Source organism: Myripristis murdjan, chromosome 9 (genome assembly GCF_902150065.1).
Source record: "Myripristis murdjan chromosome 9, fMyrMur1.1, whole genome shotgun sequence".
NCBI classification, from domain to species: Eukaryota; Metazoa; Chordata; class Actinopteri; order Holocentriformes; family Holocentridae; genus Myripristis; species Myripristis murdjan.
Window position 1 is genome coordinate 19,399,830 of NC_043988.1, and position 26,945 is coordinate 19,426,774.

At 40.6% G+C, this 26,945-nt stretch overlaps 1 protein-coding gene across 1 annotated transcript in view; it reads left to right on the forward strand.

Annotated features, from left to right (window-relative positions):
• stpg2 (sperm-tail PG-rich repeat containing 2) overlaps positions 1-26,945 on the forward strand; it is a 73,952-nt gene that overhangs the window by 24,835 nt on the left and 22,172 nt on the right. The window contains exons 9-10 of the mRNA XM_030060282.1: positions 1,555-1,715; positions 2,029-2,121. Of these exons, the coding sequence (XP_029916142.1) occupies positions 1,555-1,715; positions 2,029-2,121 (254 nt within the window). The remainder of the gene's footprint in view (positions 1-1,554; positions 1,716-2,028; positions 2,122-26,945) is intronic.

A 26,945-nucleotide genomic window follows, 5' to 3' on the forward strand; every position in this document is an offset into this window, starting at 1 on the left:
CACACACACACACACACACACACACACACGCACACGTTTGACTAAGGCCTGCTTTGATGTGACATTCCCAGCCTGCTGAAATCCTAGAGAAGTGGTACCTGCGTCGTTCATATGTTGTGGATGGGAGCGGTGCCTCTCAGTCCCAGTGCTGGGGACCGAGCCCCCTGCAGCTTTTCACTCTAGACATCTAATCAGGGACTGATTTGCACCTGGGATGCCAGGTGAATCCAATTAACTGCAATTAACTCCCTGGTGTGTTAGAAAATCAGCAGCACCCCGAGTGCCGAGGACCAGCGCTGACAGCCAGGGCGTCATTACTTTGGTAATGATTTAAGTTGAACTTATTTCTAGAGTTAAAGTTAATTTAGAGCTTAAGCTATTTTAAATTGAGTTATTTTTGGAGGAATTATGCACACCAGTCAACATTAGTGTAACCATGCCAGCGTTAGCTTTAGAGCAGATTTTTAACTACAGTCCCTGGGGTGATGTTAAAAACCATAAAGGAGATGAAAACATACAACAACGGCACACATGTACACTGAACAGGGTGTGACCTGTTACATCATAGCATAGCATCAGTCAGTGCACTTTAAATATAGATTGTTAACAGTTCGCTAACAGGCAACATATAAAAGAAAGGCAGACAATAACAAGCATTAGTAAGCTATGCAGAGCATTGAGAGGCCATGCTAATCAATCAAAGCAGTAAACATACAGGCAGCAGCACCGAATACCACAGAAGCAGAATTGTTAGATGGCAGACAAGCAGGATTAAGCATGTTGCCATGACTGCATTTTAATTCCATGTGTGAAGGTACTGTAAGAAGCACAGACATAGAAACACTTTCCAACAATTAGTTTTCAATATATTGGAGGTTTTATTGGCCGGGGAAGTAGAAGTTAGATGGCCCACCTTCCTGTGGGGAGAGGAGCTGCACACATGCCCCTTAAATTGGGTTTGAGTTTATGCGTTGCCAGGTTGCAGTGACAGATGATTTGAAACTGTATATAGTGTGTGTGTTTCATGGATAATCTGGCAACTCCACATAACATCAGCTTCAGGAAACGCCCAACAAACAAACAAAACTTACGGATCCATATATCTGACGATTACTCATAATAAAGGGGGAGAAACAACAAAACAGGAGGGGACTGGGAGAAGTATTGAAGAAACCTGGGAAAAACGGGAACGTCGGCAGGTATGATAGAGTTCTGTTGGTAGTTTCCAGAGGCAGTCTCTGAGAGTGCAGACGGACTAAAAGAGCTTCTCCTCTGTGGGACAGTAAAATGCCCTCGTATGGTTGACCTTGTTGGTCCTGTGGTTCTTTGTAATTAAAGACCTGCGGGGAAGAGGTGGGTGGGCACTAGTAAGTGTGTGTGTATGTGTAAAGTAAACAGAAGGCCTATATAGACACTGTATTTTGTAAACACTTACTGCACAGTATTTTTTTTTTTTTTTAAAATACTGCTGTTGTGTGATTCTTTATGTCCCATGTAAATACACAAGTGCACTAACACACACATTTACCCATGTCTTGTCTCCCTCATGTCTAGGTCCTGGGTCCTATGACGTGTTTTATCAGGGTTTAGCCCAGGAGAGTTTTAAGAAGGCCTTTCTAGGCAACACCAGGAGGGGAGGCTTTGGCTCCACCGCTCAACGCATCACTGTCTTCCACAAAGAGCAGATTCAGGCCCCCTGCCCCGGACAGTATGAGGTGAGGAGATCCATCCATTCATACTTGAATCCTTAGCTCCTTTCCTCCTGCTTCCCCTCTTCCTTTTCATCTCTCCCTCCTCCTCCTAATCATATCCATCTCCCACTCCCTCGTTTCAGATTATATGCCACCCTATCCTGTTTAATCAGCTCCATGTTAGTTGTCTTGACATGTTTTTTGCTGGAATGAAAAGCTGTTACATTACAGAGCTCATAAACTCGAGCCCTACAGAAAACTCTCACACCCTCATCAGCTTGTGTGTGTTTGTGTGTTTGCATGGCTGTGCATGCGAATGCTGCATGCGTGCGTTCAGGTTGAGAAGAAGACAGATGAGCATTATAAGGAGCAGCACACGGCGGCATTCAAATCAGCCACAGAGCGGCTGGTGTTATCACTGCTGGCTAAAGTAAGTCTCTCTCTCTACGCCTCCCGTCTCTTTGTCTCTCCATCAGTTCTCTCGGTCTTTCTCTCTCTCCCATACCCGCACTAAGTTTCTGTTTTCTAGCTGTTGAAACCTACTTAACAGAAGATTCTCAGCGGAAGCAAACACTGTTTTATGCCAACTTTGATAAGTAGGCCATCACAACAGTAGACTCTGACCCACTACACCAAGGGTCCCCTTTCTAGCAATTAATTTTCTTTGAACTTCTCTCCTTTTATGAGTGCTCCTTTTCTTCCTTCCTCTTGTTTCTAATCCTCATTTTGCTGAATGCCGCAGCATCACAAAACAGGACACAATATTAATTCATTAAAAAATAATTTCTCCTTGCTCCTCTCGCAGCACACAACTGTGCCGCCATTCTTCTCTAACTGCTTAGGGACTCACCCAGAAAAGTAGTTAAGTGATGTTGGGGGATGTCTTGGAGGCAGGGTGTGTGTGTGAGCATAATGTGGTAAGGTGGCAAGATGATTAAGACTATCCCTCCTGTAATTAGTGCTAGGTATCTCTTTAAAGCTTATTACTGGCTCCCCACTTTACTCTCTGCTTAAGTGTCCTGGATTCAAACAACTTTGTAAAAAACACATGTTCATTAATTAAAATGATAGAGCTTAATACTTTTGCTCACTTTATTCTGTTTTGTATGGCCAGCCGCTATATTCAGGTTGAGTTCATCCACTTGGGCATCCAGCCAAAGGCACAATGTGATGGTCCTATTTCTTCTAGGCTAACGGCCTTTCCACTGTCAGTGCAGCAGTGGGAGGAGCAGTGCAGCTCTCATCCATCTGTAGTTGTTTGTCACTAACATCATCAGCTAATTGTGACTGGCTGTGGCTCTTATCGCTAACATTTACGGAGTGAAAAAAAAACTTATTATAGTTTTCTGCTTGTTCTCTGATGTTGCCACTTTGTTTTTGGATCAATATCGGGACGAACCCATCGGGAGGCCTAATCAGTCAATCAGTGTCATCTTGTTTGGTGATCCTGATCATCTACCTGTTTAGATCAGGCCTGAACAATTGCCAGATGCATGTTTAAATAGTCCTGTTGCTGCTAAAGCTTTTTTTTTTTTTGAAAGTTTTTCAGTGCAATTATTTGCATTTTTTTTTAATGATAGAAGTTCTACTTTATTGATTACAAATGTTTCGTCATGTCATGTCTGATGTCATGTTTTATCAAACGTGACATCAGTTCTGCAAAGTAATGCCTTTCCATCTCTGGATGTGTTTAAATGGAAACAGTCGAAGAAAGACTAACTAAACCAATAGTTTAATGCCTTAAAGGAGTATTGCCTTAGACTGAAAACACACAATTTTGGACATGTACATTTTACATTGCTACATGACATTAAATGTATTTAGATTGAATATTTTGTTGATTGGGGATTCAGTTTCCAGAAAGCAAATCTATGAAGCTATTTTTGCATTGTCTCATGTAAAAACGTGTGTACTTCTTCAGCAAGTGGGTATCTGTCTTGAGGCAGTGATGCACCAGAAAGCATTAAAGAGACTCGAATCAAACAGATTTTACTGGATTCTGTCCTGAAAAAGTACAGTTACTCATTCAGGGTTTGTAACAACAGATAATGTAATAACATTTTGTAAAAACCTTACAAAATGTAATATTTTTCCTTTCATTTTGTAATACTATCCACATTTTGTAATAAAAACCTTGAATGTAAAATGTAGTAAATGTTACCACCTTATGTAATAACTGAAGGCCAATGTGGGAGCTGCTCTTCTTTTTGATGAATCTGTAATAATTCGGTGCATTATGTAATAACCCACCACAACTGCTGTGTTTTGCTGTGTTTGTATCAAGTGCCATACCTTGTTATTTACTTATGTACTTAAACAGAGTTAAAGTGCAGTGAATTGCACTATTCTAAAAATGTGTCATGCCCCATGTGAAGCTGCTATCCAACTGCAACTTGGAAACTTCAAAACAGACACACCAAGACACACCCACACCAGTCCATATTTAGCATTCAATATTTTTACCACAAAATGTATCAAATTATTACAAGATATGGGTGGTACTACAAAATGAAAGAAAAAAGTTTTTACATTTTGGATAGTTATCAAATAATGCACTGTTGCAGAGTAACTTCTTAGCAAAATCCAAATCATGCATCCTGAATATGAGCTGCATTTGTAAAAATGTTGGAAATGGCACGCTCTGAGCATCCAATTATCACAGATAATTGGATGCTCACTGTAGAATTAAGGGGTTTTAACTACCTTTAAAATTCTCACACCTTCACTGACATCAAAGAGTCCAATGCCCCTGTGAAAGAAACAATTTTGAACTGACAGCATGACAGCGAAAGGGAAGACTGAAAATGCTATAAATTCATTGAGTGTGAACACTTATCTTTGCCCATCATGCCCTATTGAAACGAAATTGTGACTTGAAATTCTCTAGGTCTGTGTGACTTTTGATTACTCCCACTTTTAAATTTTACTGTTTTGGGAAGAGTATTTTAAACCTGTGTTTGTAGCCTGTTAACACTTTACACTAATGTGATGTTTATACCATTAGCTGATGCCGGTGTCAACAAATAAATAACAGCTATCGTGATGAGACATTCAAAAAGTGACTATGTTCTGCTTTTACAAATGGTGTTTCTTTGCCCTATATGACATGGGAAATGATTTTCCTGCATATAAATAACGTGCTAATGTGTTCTAAAAACAAATCCACAGAGGCAGCATTTTTGAAGACAGCTGGATGTGAACGTTAGTAAATTAATCTTAGTGACTGTAACATTATGAAAACGTTCAAGAAAAAAATTATGTTAATTTCCCGCTGAAGTGTGTACCACAGCATTTTATTAATCAAGACACATAATTTGTATTTTCAAGTACCCTTGTGGGTACCAGATGTTTTTTACTCTGATTAATGCCAAAGGTCAGAAGTGTTCACTGAAGCTTGTGGTAAAGGTTGTTACCACCGACGTGTAACATTGCAAACTATACTCGTCTGTAGAGGAAGAGAGGCTAACTGTTACTGTGGGCTCGCATCTTTGGGAAATGTCGTTTTCTAGTTAGCCTTGGTGTTTAGGAGAAAGAACACTTAGAAATAAACCTGCACACTTTTCTACAAACCTTTCTTCATGTTAGGCAATTATTTATTGAAGCATTTATTGTGTTGTTTGTCCTTTAATAAATAATTGTCTATTATGGCAATTGCCTACAGTTGCCTGTAGAAAAGTGTGTGGGTACACTTCGAACACTTAGGAAACAGCTAGAAATGCTCTTTTTGTGCTGAACTCTCACCCGTGCCCAGTAGTTGTCAATCTTGGTCCACAGGACCCACGGGCCTGCTGGTTTTCATTATTGCCATTTAATCAAGGACTGATTTGCAACTGTGACGTTAGGCGATTGCAATTAACTACCTGGTAGGATAGAGAACTAGCAGAAGTCTGGCTCCTGAGCATCAGGATGGAGAGCCATTGTCCTAGGTTACGGGGAAGGTACTGGCAAAATGGGCAGTCCATCTATCCGCCCATACTGTATCTAGCTGGAAAAAACAGCAAATCAACGTTAGCATCAATCACCAGTGTAGCAATAATGTGGCAGAATATTCATCCCCATGAGAAAATTCGTATTTGCTTTCCAATATTAATGCAGTGAGGGCAGGGTGTGAGGTCAGCTGCAGAATAGCGCCCCTGCTGCTGGGAGGGACTTATGTTTTTCTCAGGGACCTCTCAGCACGACGGACACTTTCCAACACAGGAATTCGACCCTTGTTCCTCTGGGTGAATGGTTGGTCTCCCTGCTAGCTATGCCACCCTGCTGTCCCCTGTATGGTTAGAAAAGTATAGTTATCAATGTGTTTATGTTCCATTATGGAGACTTTCAACATCTACCTGTGTTATCTTATGACTTAAACTGATCAAAAACCAAGTTTGGATAGTAAAGGACAACAAATAGAAAAGAAGGGCATGGCACTAAAAATACCATGGCTGGGCATTAAATCCTGTGTGTAGCTGAACTGGCTTGACACCGGTTCTGCAGGGGTTCTGTTTAGCTGGATGGGTATTACATATTTAGGAGTTTGATTCCCACTAGGGTCACCCATTGTACAGTCTCAACAGTTGCACTTACCATATTTTGTAAGGCAGTTTGCATTTACCAAATGCACTGTTATTGTTGTTATGGTAATTTTCATGAATTCAGCTAATATGTATCGACTCGCATTTTGCTGCATTTTGCACAAACAAACTTCCGTGAGGATGATGATCCATTAAGAATTATGGTGCTTATCACCTCTGTAATAGTCTCATCTCTTTCAAGTTTTTATTGTCTTTTCATGACAATGGCTTCATGCTGTTTTCTGGCATGACACAGTACATTGAGCTGACAGATGATGTTGTTCAGTCAGAATCTTGGGTCTGCACAATCAAATTAAGACAGTGGACAGTTTTGACAACCTTGCAGTCCACTCAACGTCTGTGCTTTATGTTACTGTTGGCGATAGATGGAGTGAACAGGTAGCTGACATTCGCAGATTTAAATGGTCACTGATAAACAATCACTACATGCCCGTCATACTGGACAAATTAATGCTTTTTAAGTGGCTCTGAAAGAATTTAAAAGGATATCTGATTTCTTTTAACTTGTGTCCCCTTGTCCCTGTTTTCTGCTTTCACCTCCCGTCTTCTGCTCTTATCTGCTAAATTCCTCACTCACTCTCTCATATCCTTCCAATCTCCTGCTGTCCTCTACATCCACCTTCCTCAATCCTATTCTCCCCAAGTTTTTGTCCCCTCTTCATCCCCTGCTGCTCTTTAACTTTGCATGTTTATCTTCTCTCACATTTCTCTCTCTCTCTCTCTCTCTCTCTCTCTCTCTCTCTCTCTCTCTCTCTCTCTCTCTCTCCCCCTCCCTCTCTGTCTCTTGCTCGTTCTCTGTTTCTGGGTTGTACCTTTCAGTCCGCGGTGGAGAAAAAAAATCTGAGGGCACTTGTAATGGCTCCACGCAGCGCCTCCCTTTATGACCAGTTAATGAAAAATCACCCTGGGACGTCCAAGGTTTAGCAGTTAGCCACATGCTGAGCTACAGCCTTGGCTGTATCCCTGGTAACAGTCTCCCACAGGGACGGATATTAAAAGTGTCTAATCAGGAAACAATCATGATCATGAGCAGAGAATAAGATAAGGCAAAGGAAAAAAGTGAAAACAGAAAGGCAGAATGTATGTCTTTATTAGGTGTTTTATATTTGGAGGTTTATGTCTTCTGTGCTTTGACTTAAAAGCTTCATCTAGCAGAGAAGGTCAACATTGTGTTTGAAAAGCGATTCATACTGTGTGGCTTTTGAAGTCAGAAATATGAAAGAAGTGCCATGTCAAATGAAAAGATTGGAGCTGTCTAGTCTGGTGCATAAAGCACACTAGGGAGAACTGTTATCTGTCTTCCAAAGGATATTTATTACTTTCTTTTCTCTGCGTTCACTATTTGCTGCTGGGCCTTTTATTTTTCAGAATCTGCTTTGTTTTTGTTTTTTTCTGTATCTGCTTTGCTTTGACTCAAAGTCCATGTTGCACAAAGGCTTCAGTTTATTCAAATGCAGTTTATGATCATTTATTCTGTTGACAGTGTGAATGTCAAATCTGTGTTCTCCCAAATCCAGTCTATTAGGACTCGATTGCCAAACAATGGTTAAATACATACTGAGTAATTCAAATGAGATGATTTATTGAGGTTGATTTTTCTTATCTTGTGATGTGTCCTCATTCAAGGGATGCTTAAATGGCTGACAGTGTAAATCAAACACACCTCAAGTAGTCTAAATATTTGATGCGATAGCCAAATCTATATTTTTTTAGCTCAGCATGGATCTGATAGGATTTGATTGTCTGTCTGTGTGGAGCAAAGGTTCACACCAGTTTTTTAAAAAATGACATCTGAAAGAAGAAAGATTATGAGAACATATTTTAGATCAGAGAACTTGCTTTTTTTTCCTCTCCGTTCCACTGCTATGCCTCGTAATCCCGATTCTCCTTTGTCATGATCTCTCCTCTCCTGCTGTCCTTTCTCCCCCTACTCTACCCCTGAGCCCCTCTTCTCCTCTTTTATCTCCTCCTTCTCCTCACTCTTCTTCTCTGGCCAACACCTCCTCATAATGACCTTTCTGTTACAGAGGTCATGGAGTAGCTAGAGGCGCTGCTGGGAGTGAATAAGTGTGGAATCTAATTTGGACCAATGTTTGGCCCCGAGGCAGTGGAATCCCTCTCCTATAGATCTGTGAAATATTGCCTCGTCCCTGCACACGACAGGAGAGAGGCATGAGTGGGCGGTTTGTCCGTCTGTCAGTGATCGCTAATATGTTTCTGGCTGTCATCACCTCTGTCGATTTCAATCTCCGTCAACGCCAATGATGTCGAGATGAATGGTGTTTCTAATGAGTGCGGCCAGCCCTCTGTTCTTGGTGCAGAGAGAGTTGGAGCAAGGTGAGTGTGGGAGTGAGGGCTTGTCAGAGGCGAGGTCATTGGTTCAATAATGAGGTGTTGTCAATAGCTGTGATATGGGTTCAGTTAAAGGTAAAAGTACAGTGCTGTGAGAAAGTATTTCTTCTTATTTTTTTTTGCACATTTGTCACACTTAAATGTTTCAGATCATCAAACAAATTTTAATATTAGACAAAGATAACCAGAGTAAATACAAAATGCAGTTTTTAAATGATGATTTCATCTATTAAGGGAAAAAAGCTATCCAAACCTACCTGGCCCTATGTGAAAAAGTGATTGCCCCCTGAACCCTAATAACTGGTTGTGTCACCCATGAATTTTGGCCCACTCTTCTTTACAGAAATGTTTTAATTCAGGCAAATTGGAGGGTTTTCGAGCATGAAAAGCCTGTGTAAGGCCACAGTATCTCAGTTGGATTTAAGTCTGGACTTTGACTAGGCCACTCCAAAACCTTCATTTTTTTTTTTTAAGCCATTCAGAGATGGACTTGCTGGTGTGTTTTGGATCATTGTCCTGCTGCATAACACAAGTGCGCTTGAGTTTGAGGTCATGAACTGATGGCCGGACATTGTCCTTCAGGATTTTCTGGTAGAGAGCAGAATTCATGGTTCCATCAATTATGGCAAGTCGTCCAGGTCCTGAAGCAGCAAAGCAGCCCCAGACCATCACACTACCACCACCATGTTTGACGGTATGATGTTATTTTCATGAAATGCTGTGTTAGTTTTATGCCAGATGTAATGGGATGCACACCTTCCAGAAAGTTCAACCTTTGTCTTGTCAGTCCACAGAATATTTTCCCAAAAGTCATGGGGATCATCAAGATGTTTTTTGGCAAATGTGAGACGAGGCTTTGTGTTCTTTTTGGGCAGTAGTGGTTTTCGCCTCAGAACTGAATGAATGAATGAAGGTTTTATTTTGAACATGTGAAAAAAAAAACAAAGCACAATGCAAAAAAACAATACAGAATAGTTGAAACAACAAAACATGTCCAAAAAGGAGTAGAAAGAAGCATATGCTTATTTAAATTCTACCCCTTCTCCACTACTCGGTAACTACTGTATCAGTTGACTTCCATACAATTTATCCAATTTACGTTTTTTTTTTTTTTTTAAGCCATATACCCATATACACATAAACAACGTGTTATCATATGATCATTTGTGCATTTTTAGCCATAGTAAGAATAAATAATGTGAATAAACAAAAGAAATAACAAAGCAAAATAGACAAAAATAAATAAATAAATAATCTGTGAGAACACCTGTCACAACCCTTCTTCCTCCCTGTACCCCATGAAAACCATATGTTTGTACCGCTGTTTCAACTGAATCATGCTTGGGCATTGCTTTAGCTCCCCATTAAGTCTGTTCCACAGCTTCACTCCACACACAGAAACACAAAAGCTTTTCAAGGTTGTACGTACATGCGGATGTTTTAAATTTAACTCTCCCCTGAAATGATAACCCCCCTGTCTATTACAAAACAATTTTTGGATGTTTCCAGGCAGTGAGTTGTTTATTGCTTTATACATTATTTGTGCTGTTTGAAAGTGAACCAGGTCAGTGAGTTTTAATGCTTTTGATTTCAAGAATAGTGGATTTGTGTGCTTTCTATAACCGGTATTGTAAACTATTCTTATGGCTCTTTTTTGCAGTATAACTCTCTCATGGATGCCATTTTTGCCCAGTCTCATTCTTATTGTTGAATCATGGACACTGACCTTCACTGAGGCAAGTGAGGCCTGCAGTTCTTTAGATGTTGTTCTGGCTTCTTTTGTGACCTCTTGGATGAGTCGTCGATGCGCTCTTGGAGTATTTTTGATAGGCAAGCCACTCCTGGGAAGGTTCACCACTGTTCCATGTTTTCTCCATTAGTGGATAATGGCTCTCACTGTGGTTCACTGCAGTCAAAAAGCCTTAGAAGTGGCTTTGTAACCCTTTCCAGACTGATAGATGTTAATTACTTTGTTTCTCATCTGTTCTTGAATTTTTTTTAGAGCGCAGCATGATGTGTTGCTTTTTGAGATCTTTTATCCTACTTTACTTTGTCAGACAGGTTCTATTTAAGTGATTTCTTGATTCAACAGGTCTGGCTGTAATCAGGCCTGGGTGTGGCTTGTGAAATTGAAGTCAGCTTTCCAAAAAAGTGTGGTCAATCACAGTTAATTCATGATTTAACAAGGGGGGGCAATTACTTTTTCACATAGGGCCAGGTAGGTTTTGATAGCCTTTTTCCCTTAATAAATGAAATCATCATTTAAAAACTGTATTTTATATTTACTTGGGTTATCTTTGTCCAATATCAAATTTTGTTTGATGATCTGAAACATTTAAGTGTGACAAATATGTAAAAAAATAAGAAATCAGGAAGGGGGCAAATACTTTTTCACAGCACTGTATACCAGTACTTTCCTTTTCTAACTTTTTGTAGCAGCGGTGGTTGGCGTCTACCTGCTCTGTTAATTTTATGATGAGTAATGTGGTTTGCAAAAATGTTCTTTGGGCTGCAGTGCGGCCTCGGGGTTCCATCCTTTAGTAGGAAGGACTTTTCAAAGAGTGCATACACACTAGCAGAAAAGTTGGCATTGACACAAACATCCTCACCAACATCACTGAATGGGTGTGGCCAGAGGCGCAACATGCCTGAAAGTTTCAACTTTTGGAGGGGAGTGCACCGTAACCTTTCTGCCTTGTGTGTGTGTGTGTGTGTGTGTGTGTGTAGACTCTTTAAATAGCTACGAGCAGCAGGGTTGCTGTTGTGTAGCTGATCCTGAGCTCTGCAAGGGAATTTATGGAACAACCACAACAATGATACTGATTTGATTTTCAGAGATAGTGGGCTCCATTCTGGTGTGTGTGTGTGTGTTTTTAAATGGAATGTTAAACCAATTAAAATGTGAATTTTCTCATGTGACATTAATCTTGAGTATTATCATCATGTAATGGAGTCAAATAGAGTTTCAGGCAGTTACTGCACATTCCAAGAGGCCTGCAGAGGTGTTACCCTTGCAGGGTAACCATAATGTTGTACCAACTGTCCGTCAAATCAGAACTGAAATAGCTGTGGGTGTTACTAACTCCGCTACAACATGTTATCCAATACTTCTTTCTGTCGGGTTTGCTTAACCAAAACCTACCACTTTAGAGGCTCGTAGTAGCTGATGTGAGAAAGTCCACAACTGACGCTGATGCTAGCTAGAGAGGGCACAGCTTCATCCATCAAACTGAAGCACTGTAGTGTAGCCTTTGCCTTTTCTGATGTAGATTCGTAGAACAAATCTTAGTAAAATGGGCACTGCACAACCAGACATGCTCAGCTTTATCAGCCATTGATGTTATTTTGCTAAAAATATTTCCTCCTTCAAAAACATATAAATCAAAATACCAGCATGCTGTGCCGACATGGTAATGCGACTGTCATTCAGTGAGCCTAGTGGAGGGTAACGTGCAGTTGAAGGTTGTCAATCAAATGGGGGCCCACAAAGTGGGAGGAATCAAAAAATGAGGTTGTGCTCTTAATGGATCGGTCCACAGTCCCTCCCCAGGAAAACCAGTTGAAATCAACTGATGCTAATGCACTGAAAGAACCTTAGATACTTGTAGTTTCATGGTGTGTCTTACGCCCAGTGATAAGTTTGCCTTAGGCAGCACATCACACTGGCTAGTGATGGAGGCAGGTGCATGACTGCCATTGTTTTGTGTGGCTTCTGGGCGGTATGGCCGATCATACCAGCATTCTACAGTGGAGCTGAGAGCGGCACGTTGGTCCTGCAACGCTTCCAGTTCAACTTGAAGCTGAAACATGACACTCGTCAGTGCCATTTCAGTGTGACTTGACCAATCAGAATTGTCAGAATTGAATAAGGCTTGACCTATACCATGTCAACATTGTTGAAGTTCAAGTTGACGAGCCACTTGTTACCTTGTAACCAGACTGAGTGATACACTCTGGTTGTAGTATGATTGCTACCTTAGTGTTGTTTTTGACTTTTGTTTGTCATAGCTGGTTGGTTCTCAGTTGGCTCTTTAAGTGTGGAGTGCTGTGGTTTATGAAATAAAACTGTAACATGATTCATTTAAATATTCCAGTGGAATGATATAATCAGATTATTTTTAATTAATTTTGGATTGCTTTGCCCCCTGAATTCCCGGGATATGAAGCCACACTGAAGCCTTGCATGCGAGATGAGTGATTTAAACACAGAGCATGAATTGTCCGGTCACCTTGTCTGATGGGCTGCGAGGTCAGTTTCTTGCTTGGGCTTAACACAGTCTTTGTGGGTTTGATTAACAAGTTAATTAACATGACACTTCATCAAGTCCTCTTTCTGTTTATTAAAATTCTATGTGACACCCTCTCGAGCTGGAGGGACTGTCTAAATGTTGAGATTAAACCCCTACTGTGGCTTAGAAAGAATTTAAAGGAAATATTCACCCAAAACCCTTTTAATTTGGTATGATTAAAAAAAACAAAAAAACAAAAGCAAGACAAAAGAATAACTTTTGGTGACATGCTTTTCTTTATCTGGTTTTGCTGATGAATTTCTCTCATTCCTGTAAATGACGTAATGTGACCTCATGTTGAGATATATCCAGCGTAGCTATTATGCAGTTTAATTTGATAGCTACAACACTTGCTGTATTCGGAGTGATGGCGTGGTTGCCAGCAGACACACACCAGTGTTCGCTAACTAGTCAGCTAGCTAACTGTATATTGTATACTAATACACCGACCTTTGAGTGGATACAACAAGTTCATACAGGTCACGTCTTTAAAGGTTATTGAAAGTCACTCTGGCTAATGAAGGAAATCACTACCTGAACAGATTTAGGGAAAGTGGGTCACCCAGTAACTCTTGCAATACACTGAACATGGCAGATTGATGATAATAGGCAGTGTAACACTATCTGAGGGTGAATTTATTAAATAATCTGCCAATACAGACTGTCTGCACTGCTCACTTAAGCTTAGCCTTAACACAAACATACGGATAAACTTTATCATTAAAGAGCAATACAATTAATATTTTGTGTTCAAGAAAACTCATAATATTCAAACGAAGATCATAAATGTGAACACAGCTTGTCAGTTTTAATGCCATACAGAAATGGGCAAATATTGTGCAGTAATAAGCATCTGGTTTGAACAGACAGATCTGCTGCTGCCATCAAATACTCTGAGCTGCAGGCAAGAGTGACATAACCTAGCAATAATGTCTGTGCCAGTCAAATAAATTTCAGTTTATCTGTACTAATATCTTTACACAACAATTCATTCATTCTCTTCCTTCAGTGTAACTGGCTCGATGAAATGAGACAGACAATATTGAAACATGGCCTTTATTGCGTGTACTGCTGACAGTGGTTGGAAGCAAGACACATAATACACAGACAAGCGTAAAAGGAATAATAATAAAATCAAATATAAAAAAAGGGACAATCCACAGCTGGAGGCCTATCCATCCCACTCCTCACAACTCTCCAGTTGCCTGTAGAAATAATAAGCTGGCTTGGTTCTGCATTGCAAGTGCAGCAAAATAAAAATGATTATTTATCATTTAATGATTATTTATGAGTCGTTGCACTTCTCTGCATGTTCACTTATTACCAAATTGTGAAGTAATGGGGTACATGTGGTACGATTACATTGATTTTTTTATGGTTAACTAATCTGCTGCAGTCACAAGGGGAAGCACGACAAAAACAACAACAAAGCAAATCAAATGTAAAACAAGACATAGTCATTATATTGCAGACATGTTTGGGGAAGTTGTGTTTTACTCGTTTGATGAGGCTATGTAGAGAGATTTTATAGTTTGACAGGCAACAAGCTAACTGTGATGATAATATATGTTGTGAAAGCTGGTCATTCATGGTTCAAATTTATCAGCATGCAAGGTTATATTTAGTTTAGTCTCCAGCATTTTGGAGGCAAAGTAATCTGAAACTGAACTGAAGCTTATCCAGCGACATTACTGTTTGAGTATGGGCTAATGGGCTCTTTTTAATGGATCGGCAGTGTACCTTTCCCCACCCACACTATTGCAAACTCTGCAAAGAATATTGATCTTAACAAGTCATTCAGTCTCATATTCAGTCATAAAAATCCCCAGAAAGGTGAAAAACTGCCATTGAGATTAGATAGTGCCACTTATTTCCAATGCTAATCAACTCGTTTCAAGAATTTTCTTGTCATTTGCTTGATAGTGGGCTGATCTTTCTGATTCTGCCTTGTTTTAACATATTTATACTTGCTCCCAGAAAAATTCCCGAACAAGTGAAACTGCACTGGAAAGAAGTGGGATTATTTCACTACACTGGGAATTTTTCAGAATTTTTTTTTCATTCTTGGTCTTGAGCTACTCGTAAGGATTATGAACAAACACGAAGAAAATCAAGGAATAGCTAATAAATGTCAATGACATGAGGAAAAAACACAGTTTTCCTCAGAGAAAAACAAAACAACAGGCTTTGGAGGGTGGGGGGTACGAAGTGAGGAGAGGAATAAAAGTTGGCGAGACAGCAATGAAGGAAGGTACAAACGCAGAGCAGTAGGAGGGGGAGGAAAAGACAGAGAACAAGAGAGACCCTGTGTGTATAATGTGTAATTATCTATCCGATTAGCTCTGGTTGAGATAATTAGAGTGTTTGCTAAGCATACATTTATCGAACTGAAGAGTGGCATCGATTTTTTTTTCCCCATCCTGCTCTGCAGAGGCAAAATGAAGAGAACACCAGAAATCCAGGAGGAGAAATTATACTAAGACTAATAGGGGAAGGAGAGAGACAGAAAAAGAAAGAAACAAAGAAAGACAGACAGAAAGAAGGAAAGCGAGAGAGAGATGGTGAGGGACACTGTTGAATGTCTGTGGCTGCAGATAGAGAAGGATGATAAACAGATAAATACTAAGTTTGAGTGAGATAGAAATAGAGAGCATGACAGTTACATAGAAGACAGCGCCCTGGGCAAGAGATTCTTGAAGCATCTGAAATAGGAAAATATGCAGTGGCCTGAGGTTTTGTCACTTATTGACTTTTTGTCTCCGTGTTTCATTGCATTTTTATGATATATCCATGGACAGCTAATGGCATGTCATGCTGCAGCCTCTATTTATGGGAGACAAGGGAATCGGGTGACGAAAGAAAGGAACAAAAACAGGAAAATGGAGTTATAGATCTGATATGGATTTTACTGTCAGCTGTCAGGGCAATGATGATGACGTGAGGCCCTGTGAGAATGCAAGCACACACACACACACACACACACACACACACACACACACACACACACACCACTATGCAGGAAGCACTTCACACATAAATACATACACACTCTCACATATGCATTCAAGCATATGTTCTCACACATATGTTGAATGCATGAATATGCCTGCCCACACTCATCCACACACACACACACACACACACACATATACATGTACAATTAAGTGACCCTTCCATGACAAGCTGCGTTTCATGACACTTCTACCCTGAGGCTTCAGACACAGTTATATTCCCATCATGCTCTACTCAATATTCTCTTGAACAGTTCCTAAGAGTGATAGGACGATTTGAAGACGGGAGAGTGGGAGGGAGAGAGGAATCTTCAAATGAAAGAGCTGTGGCAGTGACACTCACATTCGGCCACTAACTGGTATTTCTCAGAAATGTTTTCACTCCGTTTTTCTTCTTTCTTCTTTGTTGTTCTCACTCTCTGTTCTCATTCGAAACCAAAATAGATGCACCACGGTCACTTGTTTGTGTTGCCGTCAGTGTGGCTGTATGCCTCTCTGTCTGTCTGCTGGCTCGCCTGTCTACCCTCTCTGCTCACCCCTCCTAAGCTGAAGGAAACGTCAGTTGAAGCAGGAGGTGAACTGCCATGCTCCACTAACAGAAAAAAACACACTCCCTCAGTGGACTTTCAGGAACATGACTTGGACTCTTTTCAATCTCTTGGATCCTTACAGTCATCCCCATCATGTTTTATATGTCGACTTGGTGGCCCGGCTGTACAATGTCATTACCTCTACTTCCATAAAATCAGTTGGTATCCCAAATTATGATATGACCGTGATATCCTGTAATGTAAACTGTGGTGCATACATAAAATATTACTTGACAATAACACCTCATCCACACAGTAGCCAGCCTAATGACATCACCTTGGAAAGTGTCCTTACAGGATCTGATGGCATTTAAAGGCACAAAAATGGGAGTTCTTTGGGAGGTCCTTGTAGCTTGTGCTGGAAACAAAGATAGGCGGACGCTTCTCTGCTTCCAAGATCAGCCTCTCGACATCCATCTCTGCTCCTCCCGGCAGGAAAAATGCAGAAGTTCAACACAGTTTCCAGCAAATAGCCGCGCTTTAAAGGCTTGGTACAGGTTGCTGAAATGGAGGCAAAGCAATTGCTTCTTTTAAACCAAAGTGGCTTGTTGCACTTGCTGACACACTCTGCAGTTTGGACATCTTCAGTGAAATTACTGGCTGCTGTAGATTTTTTTTTTGAATCACTCTCGTCCCACTTGCTCACATTGTTCTCCGGTTAGGAATAGGTGTAACAATTTATAAAAAAGAATGCATTGTGATCAGTCTATATCAGATGTCAACCTATTGTACATTTTCTGTTTTACTTCATGCTTGTACAGTAATGTTCAAGTCTTTCTTTCTTTCTTTCTTTCTTTCTTTCTTTCTTTCTTTCTTTCTTTCTTTCTTTCTGTCTGTCTGTCTGTCTGTCTGTCTGCCTTTCTTTCTTCTACACTCACAGTTTTTATTGAAGCCTATTCGTGGTTTGGTTGGATCAAAGTTAACAAGGGGAAGACCTGGGGTGGTAAATCTTTGTTTTTTATCCCCTTAATTTCCCCCCCTCTAGTAAGGGATGGATCATGTTTCACTTGCAAGTTGTGCTGAAATGCTGGATGCCATACACTTGGTTTCTTCTCAAATTGTCTCCCTCACACATCTTTCAGCTCTCTTTCATCTGATCTAACACATGGTTTTAGCTATTTGATATTATTTGATGGTCTGTACATTCTTTGTGGTTGTTCCATGTGAAGTCTTGTCTCTGATCTCAGTACAGACGAGTTTAGCTTATTAAAACAAATGGAAAATGGCAGGCCCTGATAGCTCAACAGGCTCAGACCTTGTACCTCCACCCGCAACACTGTGAGTCCACATCTGTTTCTTGAGCCACTGTTCCAAGGCCCCTCTCCTTCTCCCCCCATTACTGTCACTCCCTGTACATGATGTTCAGTAAAACAGTAGGAGCCTGTCCTTAAACTGGAGTATCCCGCTTCAAGTCCATGTGCTGGGAGGCGTTTGCCCTGCTGAGGTGTCCTTGAGCAAGATACAGAACCCCTACCAACTTAAGGACAGTTCTGATGCCAGTGAGGGCTTAATGAAGTGATATTCTGAATTCATGATGTATTTTAATATGTGTGTTAATGATCACAGTGGGACCATGCAGGCCACTGGAGAGCTGCATACAAAAATCAGCTTGGCTATTTAAAGTCCTTTTGTTGAATATTTATATCATTTCAGTTTGATATAGTTTCAGTTTGTTAGTGTAAGATAATGGCCGGAATTGGATAGAGTAGTAAACAGCTATACTCAAGGTACAATTGATCCCATTTAAAAAAAAAAAAAAAAAAGGAAAAAAAATACTAAAAGAAGGAAAAAGTAACTAGTACAAGAAACTTCGCTTTTTTGTTTTTAATATTATTTGATGTGTGTGAACCTGTGCAAAATAATTAAAAATCAATATCTTGATACAACCTGTTTTTGAATGAATTAGGAAGCAGCTAAGTTAATCACACAAATAAAGCTACACAAAAGTGATATCATCAATCTTCCCCTCTTTCTCCTTGTCTTCCTCTCTTTCTCCACTCTCTCCTGTGGTCCAGGGTGGAGAAATTAATTGAACTGAAAGTACGCTACTTAAAAACATAAATAATAAATAGGTGTCTATCTATGTTTCCACCTCACTAGCTTAACCAACGTTATGTGCCACTTCCTTCATTGTGCTGGTGGAGGTGTGAAGAGGATGTTTTTAAAAGAGGAGGTCTCCATATTTTTCATGAGGCATAGCAAGCACTTCATTATCTAACTGTTCTCTTAGATTTTGGTTAAAAAAAAAAAAAAAAAGTATGTATCTATGTAGGCCAGGATTTTTGCTGGAGACTGCATCTTGTGGGTTTTCCTTGTCCATTGCACAGTTTTCAAAAGACAGGTGCCCCAATCCAGATTAGATTTTGGGAACGTAAAACCTTGTGATGGGAAAGGAGAGTGCAAAATGTAATCATTGAAATCATCAAGCACCAGTCAGTGTTACTGTAATCTCTGCTGTATGCATTTGGAGAAGCAATGTGAAAAGTATTCACCACCAACTTTTGTTATCACTGTCAAAACTTAATAAATGGAATACATGTAAATAACATGCTTTGCCAGCTCAGTCTAGTTGTAACTTAAGTATTTTCTTGAATACATAAATTAGCAGGCAGTAACAAACACACTGTGATATGAACACCTGACAAGCGAGGTTGGTGAAATTGTCAGATGATGAATTAGACCTGAAATGTATTTGCCAAATGAAGCCAAAGAAAAAAACAATGCCTCTCTTATATCTATCTATCTATCTATCTATCTATCTATCTATCTATCTATCTATCTAAACAATTTCCACCTAAATAGGAGTGTAAGCTTGACTGTTACTGTGCCATAATGATGTCAACAAACTTGTCTAACCCAGTGGATGACTGCGGATTTAACAAGGGGGAACAGTGGGCAGGTAAATCATTATCTCCTACTCCACTTTTTCATAAGATCTTAACAAGGTACAGTACGGTGCATTTAACAATTCCTGCTTACATGTGGAATGCCATCCCCCTTCCTCCCTTCTCAAATCACCCCTTGTTTTACTGAAACTGGCCATTTTTTACCATTAAAGTAAGTAGGACTGCGATTGAAGCAAATGCTCCTGGCTCAGTGTTTTCGCTGGATCTCCCCAGTGTCCCCCTCTGTTCCCTGCTTGTAGCCACATTTTGGGCCATTGTCTGGTCTGTTATGCTTCTCTCCGTGGGCCACGTTATTTTTCTTTTTTGCTTTGCAACTAAGTGGATGGTGAATTGCTGTCAATTAAAAACGTGGCAGTCTCATTGTAGTCTCAAAACAAAACCCCACCACTTTTTCTCTCTCCATCTCACTTGTCTTCCCTTTGCTCTCTCTCTGTCGGTCTCTCTCTCTCTCTCTTTCTCTCTCTTTTATCTAACTCATTATTAAAGAGATCCATTCTCTCTATTCAGTTTAGTCTTCAAACTTCATGGCTTGCTGGATCTAAGGGAGGTCTGGTGCTCATATCCTCTCGCTGTCTGATCAGTGGAAAGAGAGAGAGAAGGGGGGAAAAGGGAAAAAGTGGGCAAGAAGGAAAGAGAGAACAGGAGGACAGGTAGAGGGGGGACATAGGAGAGAGAGAAGCGAAAAGAAACTGTAAAGTAACTTGGATAGAGAAAGATGAATGATTACATCACTGTCTCATTCTACATAATGAAATAGAGTTTACAGGAAAACACATTCACAAGTCACATGAAATGCCTTAGAGGATGATTTACACCTGCACACCTGATAATGATGTGTGTTAAATATGTATGTGCTCATAAACACGTTGATTCTCGTTGGTTTTCACCTGGGACACAACTCCAGCTGACTTAACCACTTTACCAACTATAGATCAACAGGCACCACTCTAAAACTTGGCTCATGCCTCCTGCCACCAGGGGCGCTAGCTGTGTCCACAAGTCTCAGGCACATATACTTTTCACACTGTATTGTGCTCTCTCATTTCCTTCCCTCAAAACAGTTCCATGGTGGAAATCCTCCACTTCGCTCCCACCTCCCTGCCCACATCCTTCTGCTCAGCCAGTTGTCGAAGGAGGCGTGCGTGCGTCATCGCGCCCTGCACTGGCCACACAGCCCCGGTAGTGTCTGTGTGCGCAGGAAGCATGAACCAAGCTTATGATGATCAGTGGCCACCGGCTGGCACTTGGTATTCAACACTGGCCTTTGTCCTGGCCCACGTTTCAATCCTCTGCTCAGACATCTTTCGTCTAACATATACCATTTGAAAATGATCCAGTCGCAGCAGTGAAGCAATGATTTTTCAGTGTGGGGCTGTAAAATTATTACGTTTCAGTCTGGATGCTCTTGTCTTATAGATAAACAGATAAACTGTTTATTGCAACAAATGGTGATGCAGCTGTATTTGGCGGCATATAGGCTCTGCTGTTAGAGTGCATGAATCTGTGCAAGCATGTTGAAGATTTGGTGACATAATCCTCCATAGGTATATTTAGAGCAGAGCAAAGAGACACATGCTGGTAACGTGGTACTTCAAATCCAAACATGCAAACAGACTGTTAACATAACAAAACGCAGGTGGATGCTGTGATGGCGGAGGGTTCATCAAAGCAGAGCCGTATGTAGAAGCAGAAGGCAGCCTGGTTTAAACAGGCCGCCTTGTTTGACAGATATGGCCGTGATTGGTTGTGAGAGGTGTGTTTTCAGATCAGCTGATAGCACTTGGTGTGCACAGCTACCATATCCTGCCTGAACCACTGCACGTTTCATTAGAGAATGAGACAGCAAATGTGGGACTGTGTTTCACACCCAGAAGATATCATCAAGAGGCAGCTATAGTTAACTACAGTGCATTGCAGTTTATAAACATTATATAAAGAAGAGACTGACAGGAGAGAAGAAAGAATCATAAATTAGTACAGAAAACTTGGGTCATTCTGTAATGCCAGATACTATAGAATCATGAATGCTCTCTGTCACCTCACTGGATGTTTTGCAGCTGAACACAGGACAAAATGAACACTCTTTGTATGTGATAACAAGGTCAGCACAAGGTCAGCACAATCTGTATGTGTTGTCTGTGTTTTATTTTAAGAGAAAAAAAAATTATATGCTATTATAGTCAAAACAGTCACTCACTTGTGAATCCAAAAGGAAAGAGAGACAGAACAAGAGCAAATGGTAAATTAGACTTTCTTTTGTGCTTGTGAGCTAACATGGGTTTAAATGCTGCTTCTTTATGGCTGCACTCCAGTGTCACAACACAGGCTTTGTTCTTTTTGAGAACAGAGAGACAGATGCATACGCTGAGATTAATAGCTAATGGAAATAATGATGAGGTTATTTTTTCATAGCACATACTTTAAAATGTGTCTCCTTTTATGAAGACGCCATGGGAGGTTGGGGTGGAAAGTTGGAGAAATGAGAAGTGAAAGAGAAAGCGGAGAAGATGTAGAGAACAAAAGGAGAGGCAAAGACAAGAATAAATGGAAAAAAGCGAAGATACATGCATGAGCAATAGAGGAAAAACAGAATAGAAAAAGAGAGAGTCTCAAATGTGTGTTAGGGCACAGATGGGGAACTTGTCTGTGTAGCACTTTCAGATTTTATGATGTGTGGATGCTCTCTAAGTTATTGCTTGGAGGGAAAGATCACATACGCTCAGTGAAAGTCTTTTTCTCTCTTTCCCTCTCTCCTTGTCTCTTCCTCTCTTGCTGTGGAGCCCTGGTTATTGTTACCTCCCTGCTGTCTTGCTGTTATAAAACAAGTCAACTGCAAAACAGCCCTTCCTCAAAAACAGCCTCTGCAACTCTGAGTAAAAAGCATTTTTACAAGTTAAGGCAGATAAACACTACAAGGTTTCTTGCACATTCCTTGAACTACAGTGCTAGCTCTTGTGACAGCCATTGCATCAGGCACTTATGCTGCATTGGCACTGTATGCCTGGTCATTGTAGACGCCTCCAATCACATACCTAATCCTGCATTAGCACAGTATGCAATGGTTACCAAGGGAGCCTCCAGTATATGCCTAATTTGCATTAGAGCTGGAGCAGGTCATGCAGTTTATTGTGTCAAAACTGCCTCTAAACCCAATGGTTATCAGAAGACCACTGACAGTCTCTAATAGCTGAAAAGAAAGCAAAGTTTGGGGTGTCCAACGATTTCTTTTTGCTATGCAGCAACAGTGCAGGAGCTGTGGAGTAAACAAATGTGCTAGCGCTCAAGGTGCTCTGGTAGAGAACTGAGTTGGTAGTATGCATCACTGGAGTGAGTGAAACTCCACTGACTTAAAAAAAATAAATAAAAAATTCACCTGTTAATGCACTCAGACTGCAGATCCAAATATTTAATTCATATGTTGACTAAGCCACTACAGTAAACTATTTATGATTTTATTTTATGTCGACTTTGGATCAAAGCAGACCTACAAAGCACAAAATTGCAACAGACGGAAACAGTGAAATCAATCGCAATGAGCAATTTCAAGAGCAAAAGATTTCACAGTTTTTTCCATTCTTAGGCTTGCTGCTGTCTTAAAAAAGGTTGTGTGATGCTCAACACATCGTGACTGAGTCTGGAACAACAGGTTGTGTGCTACGTCAAACTAAAGTGTGTTAATAGAAACATATACTGTGGAAATGTGCTAGTTATAACACATCTCACGTTCTCACAAAAACATATGCTTTGCCAAGCTACACGTGAAGATGTGCTGAAAATAATGATTTTCAATAGCATAGGCTGAGAAACAGCTTCCATATGGAGCCATAATGTTGGAAGATTTTCTCAATTGTCAAGTGTCTCTGGCCTTGATCTTGCTTTGAGGGAGAGGGAAAGTATCCATACATCATATAAAAGAACTACAAAGATGATATCCACATTTGGGTCACCATACACTGCAATTGTTGTCTTGAATAAACTAAGCTAATTTGCTTCTCTTTTTCTGTCTTGTGGAAAATCAAAAGCATCAGCTGCACCAGTCATCAATTCCCCCTCAGAACTGTCTGGAAACTCTCCTTTTCATGTCTCTATCTTTCTCTTTGTCTTCTGTCTCTTTCTGAGTCACATTAAGAAAATGGCAGAAAAGAATTATGTAGAAATATAGTTAGGTATAGGCTTTTACAGGATATAAATGAAGCCTTCCAGCTTCACTGTATCTATCTGGTGGCAAATTCATGTATCTTCAGCCATGTGCCCTAATCGTCAAATTTGATTTGTATCGACATGCTTCTGAAAACCTTCAGTTGCATGTGAGAGACTGTATCCCGTATGTATGTAGCTGTCTGAGAATAACAGAATCGTCAGCAGATAGCTGTGGACCTGTGACATTTATCAGAATAGAGATCAGTTTTTAAACAGATTTGAAAAGTTATTTCTCAGGTTTGGATTAGGTTAGAGAAAGTGAGATGTGGCCAGCCCTGGTCACATCTCCAGTCCTTTAATATGAGGTTGTGTGTGTCTTTTATGGGAGTTGAGTTTTTCTTCTCATGAATTATTTGTCCCTCATTTCTTTCATTCCTTTTTATGTCTGCAGTCCAACCCCCTCTTCATCCCATCTCCCTCTAATTTTCCCATCTTCACCTTTTCTGCCTCTTGTCATTTTCAGTTTTGGTGTGTCTGTTGTTCAGTCAGTCAGTCAGTCAGTCAGTCTCTCTCTCTCTCTCTCTCTCTCTCTCTCTCTCTCTCTCCCCACTCTACTCACCATCTGGATGGAGTAGTCACATGTGGTGGCCAGCTGTGTCTGTAAGTGTGTATGTGTATGTGTATGTACATGCACATTGCTCTGTCCAAGTATGAAACCAGCTGTCTGTATGAAAGCAGCCACCTATGGCCAGCAGCTGTGTGTATAGTCTGTTTGTATATGTGTGTTTGTGTGTGTATGCATGTGCATTGACATGCACATGCAGGTGTGTAACGATACCCATTTATTGCAGCAGCTGTGGTTGTCGGGTGTGTTTGGGTGTGGACAGCTGTTTGGTAGCAGGTGATGATTTTAGAAGCCAGACAGCCAGCCGCCCAGGTTGGCAGGCACGGGACATCAGGGAGAGCCATGCCCAGCAAGATGTAAGGCAGTTTGGGCGTTTTCTCAGCCAGGCCCTATGTACTCCTGGACCACTGCTGGACGCCTGGTGCCTTGAGCCCCAGCTGTGGGTCACAGTGTTTATACTGGACTCTCTAACTCTGCCAAACACACAGCTTACTTGGTTTTGCATATATCAGATACAAGGAGAGAGAAGAGCTTGAGCCTGGCAGAAAAGATCTGGGTTCAAAGTCATTGTGGCACAGATCTTAACTTCTCATAGCTGTCTGATAGGAGACAAACAACACAGAAACATGTAGAGCAGAGGGTCTCAAACCTATCACTCTGCAAAAGTCTGCGTCTGACTTTTAAGTAACACACACTCAAGTTCAACAGTCAAGATTGTCAAACTACGTTCGTTCAAGCCCAGTGGCATTGTACAGATAGGCAACTGGTTACTGTCATTTTTGGAGGCACTAGTTTGTCTCCTCTCCTCTGCTCTGTGTTTCAACGAGGGTGATGCTAAGCCTCTCCACATACACACACACACACACACACACACACACACACGCACACACACACACACAGCTCAGCACCACCCCCAAAGCCAACTCTCCAGTGTAACGTTAATGTGTGAACTCGACAGAAACAACACACAAAATAGAGGATGTTACACTTCATAATATTTTGTATTCATAACACACGGTATGGATTGGGTCTGGATTATTCAGTCCAGATGCAGACTGCGGTCTGGAGAAGCCCTAATGTAGAGAAAAGAGGGAGTTGAAACTGTCAAATGAGAGATGAAAAAAAAAAATGGAAAGGGAGACAGATAACTGAGAGAAGAGAGTGAGCAGAAAAAAGACAAGACAGATGGATAAGACTGAGATATACTGTAAAGGAAGGGAAAGAAAGAAAGAATACAAAGGGTGTGAGGGAGGAAATGATATTTGACAACAAGAGTCAGAAGAGAAAGGAGAAGACTGTCGAGCAGTAGTTGTGGGAATGACGTACTGAGAAGAAATAAAAAAGAAGAGAGAAAGAAGGAAAGGGACACTAATGAGCAAACAAGACTAGAATAAAAAGGAACCCAAAAAGAATAACAGACAGGAGCACAAAACACAGAAGCAAACCTTCCCTGTCAGCAAGTTGTGAAACTAACGGCTACCTATAAAGTGTGAATGGGAAGTGAATGAGACCCATATGGTTTCTCTCTATCATCCCATCTATATGGAAGACCTGTTTAAAACCTCATTAAGGCTTGATGACACCAGCCCTACCTACACTCCTAAAAGCAGACAGATGGTTATCAAGCACTATGATGAGTCACCAGCTGTGCCAGTGATACCACTAACAACTATAGATAGTCAATTCTGAGCGAAAAACAAGCAAACAAATGATCTGTTCACTTTCACTTTCATTTCAAAACTAGTCAATTATGTTGGTAGAGCAACCACAGGGGTGAAGTGTTGAAACCAACGCAGAAGTGCCTTTAGGTGTAATTCTACCCAATGGCCAGCAGATGGCCCCTAGGCTGGCTGCAAAAGGTGTCCAAATACATTGAAGTCAATGGGAAAACCTCTAACTCTCTTTTACTTTATTACCTCAGTGAACATTTTTTTTCCCATGACGGTATGGTCTCAGTCACTAGTTTCATGTCCTCTTAAATGTTCTTTGATGTTTATTTTTAAAGTTATGGTAACTGTGTCATCTAGCCAGAAGTCGCACCATAGTCATGTGTAGCCATTTAAAGTGTACATTATTTTTATTTCTAGTCCACATCATATATTAGCCAACCTTATCAGCATGTTATCCCAGCGCTAAGGTAATTAAGAATGCACCTTGGTTATGTGCTACCTGTGTTAACACACTCATTCCTGTTCACCATGGGAATTTTTCTTGAGGTAAAATTTGATCTCTAAAAGTTCCAACAAACAGTATTAGCCCACAAATTTAGTCTCCCATGCATAGTCTATGAGGTAGCAAATTGGTGGTGGAGGCAAAAGATAGTGCCAAACTATGGCGAAGACAAGCCCTCACAGTGGAGTTTCTTGAGATGCTGAGGGCATTCACAGCTGCTGTAGCCTGCCACGTGTGACTTATGATATGTATAATTGTTATGAGCAGAACCCATTGTAATTTGTTTTGGCCAAAGCATAAAGGGGACCAGCATCTGTTAAATGAAACTAAACAACAGAAGCAAGAGGTAGAGAAATCTCAGAGAAATGTGATTATTTGCACATATAAGCATATTAGAAAGTGTGAAACTAAATGCGCATGTAAACAGTGTATCCCATATAATAACTTAAAGGGTATATGCATTAGTATCTAGGACACTGTGTACATGCAAATGCAGCCAGTATATCTGAGATTTAGAGTCTTGGTACTGATTTCTGTGTTCGGCAAAAAGATATTTAATTTCACAAATTTGACATTAACCTGTAGAGTG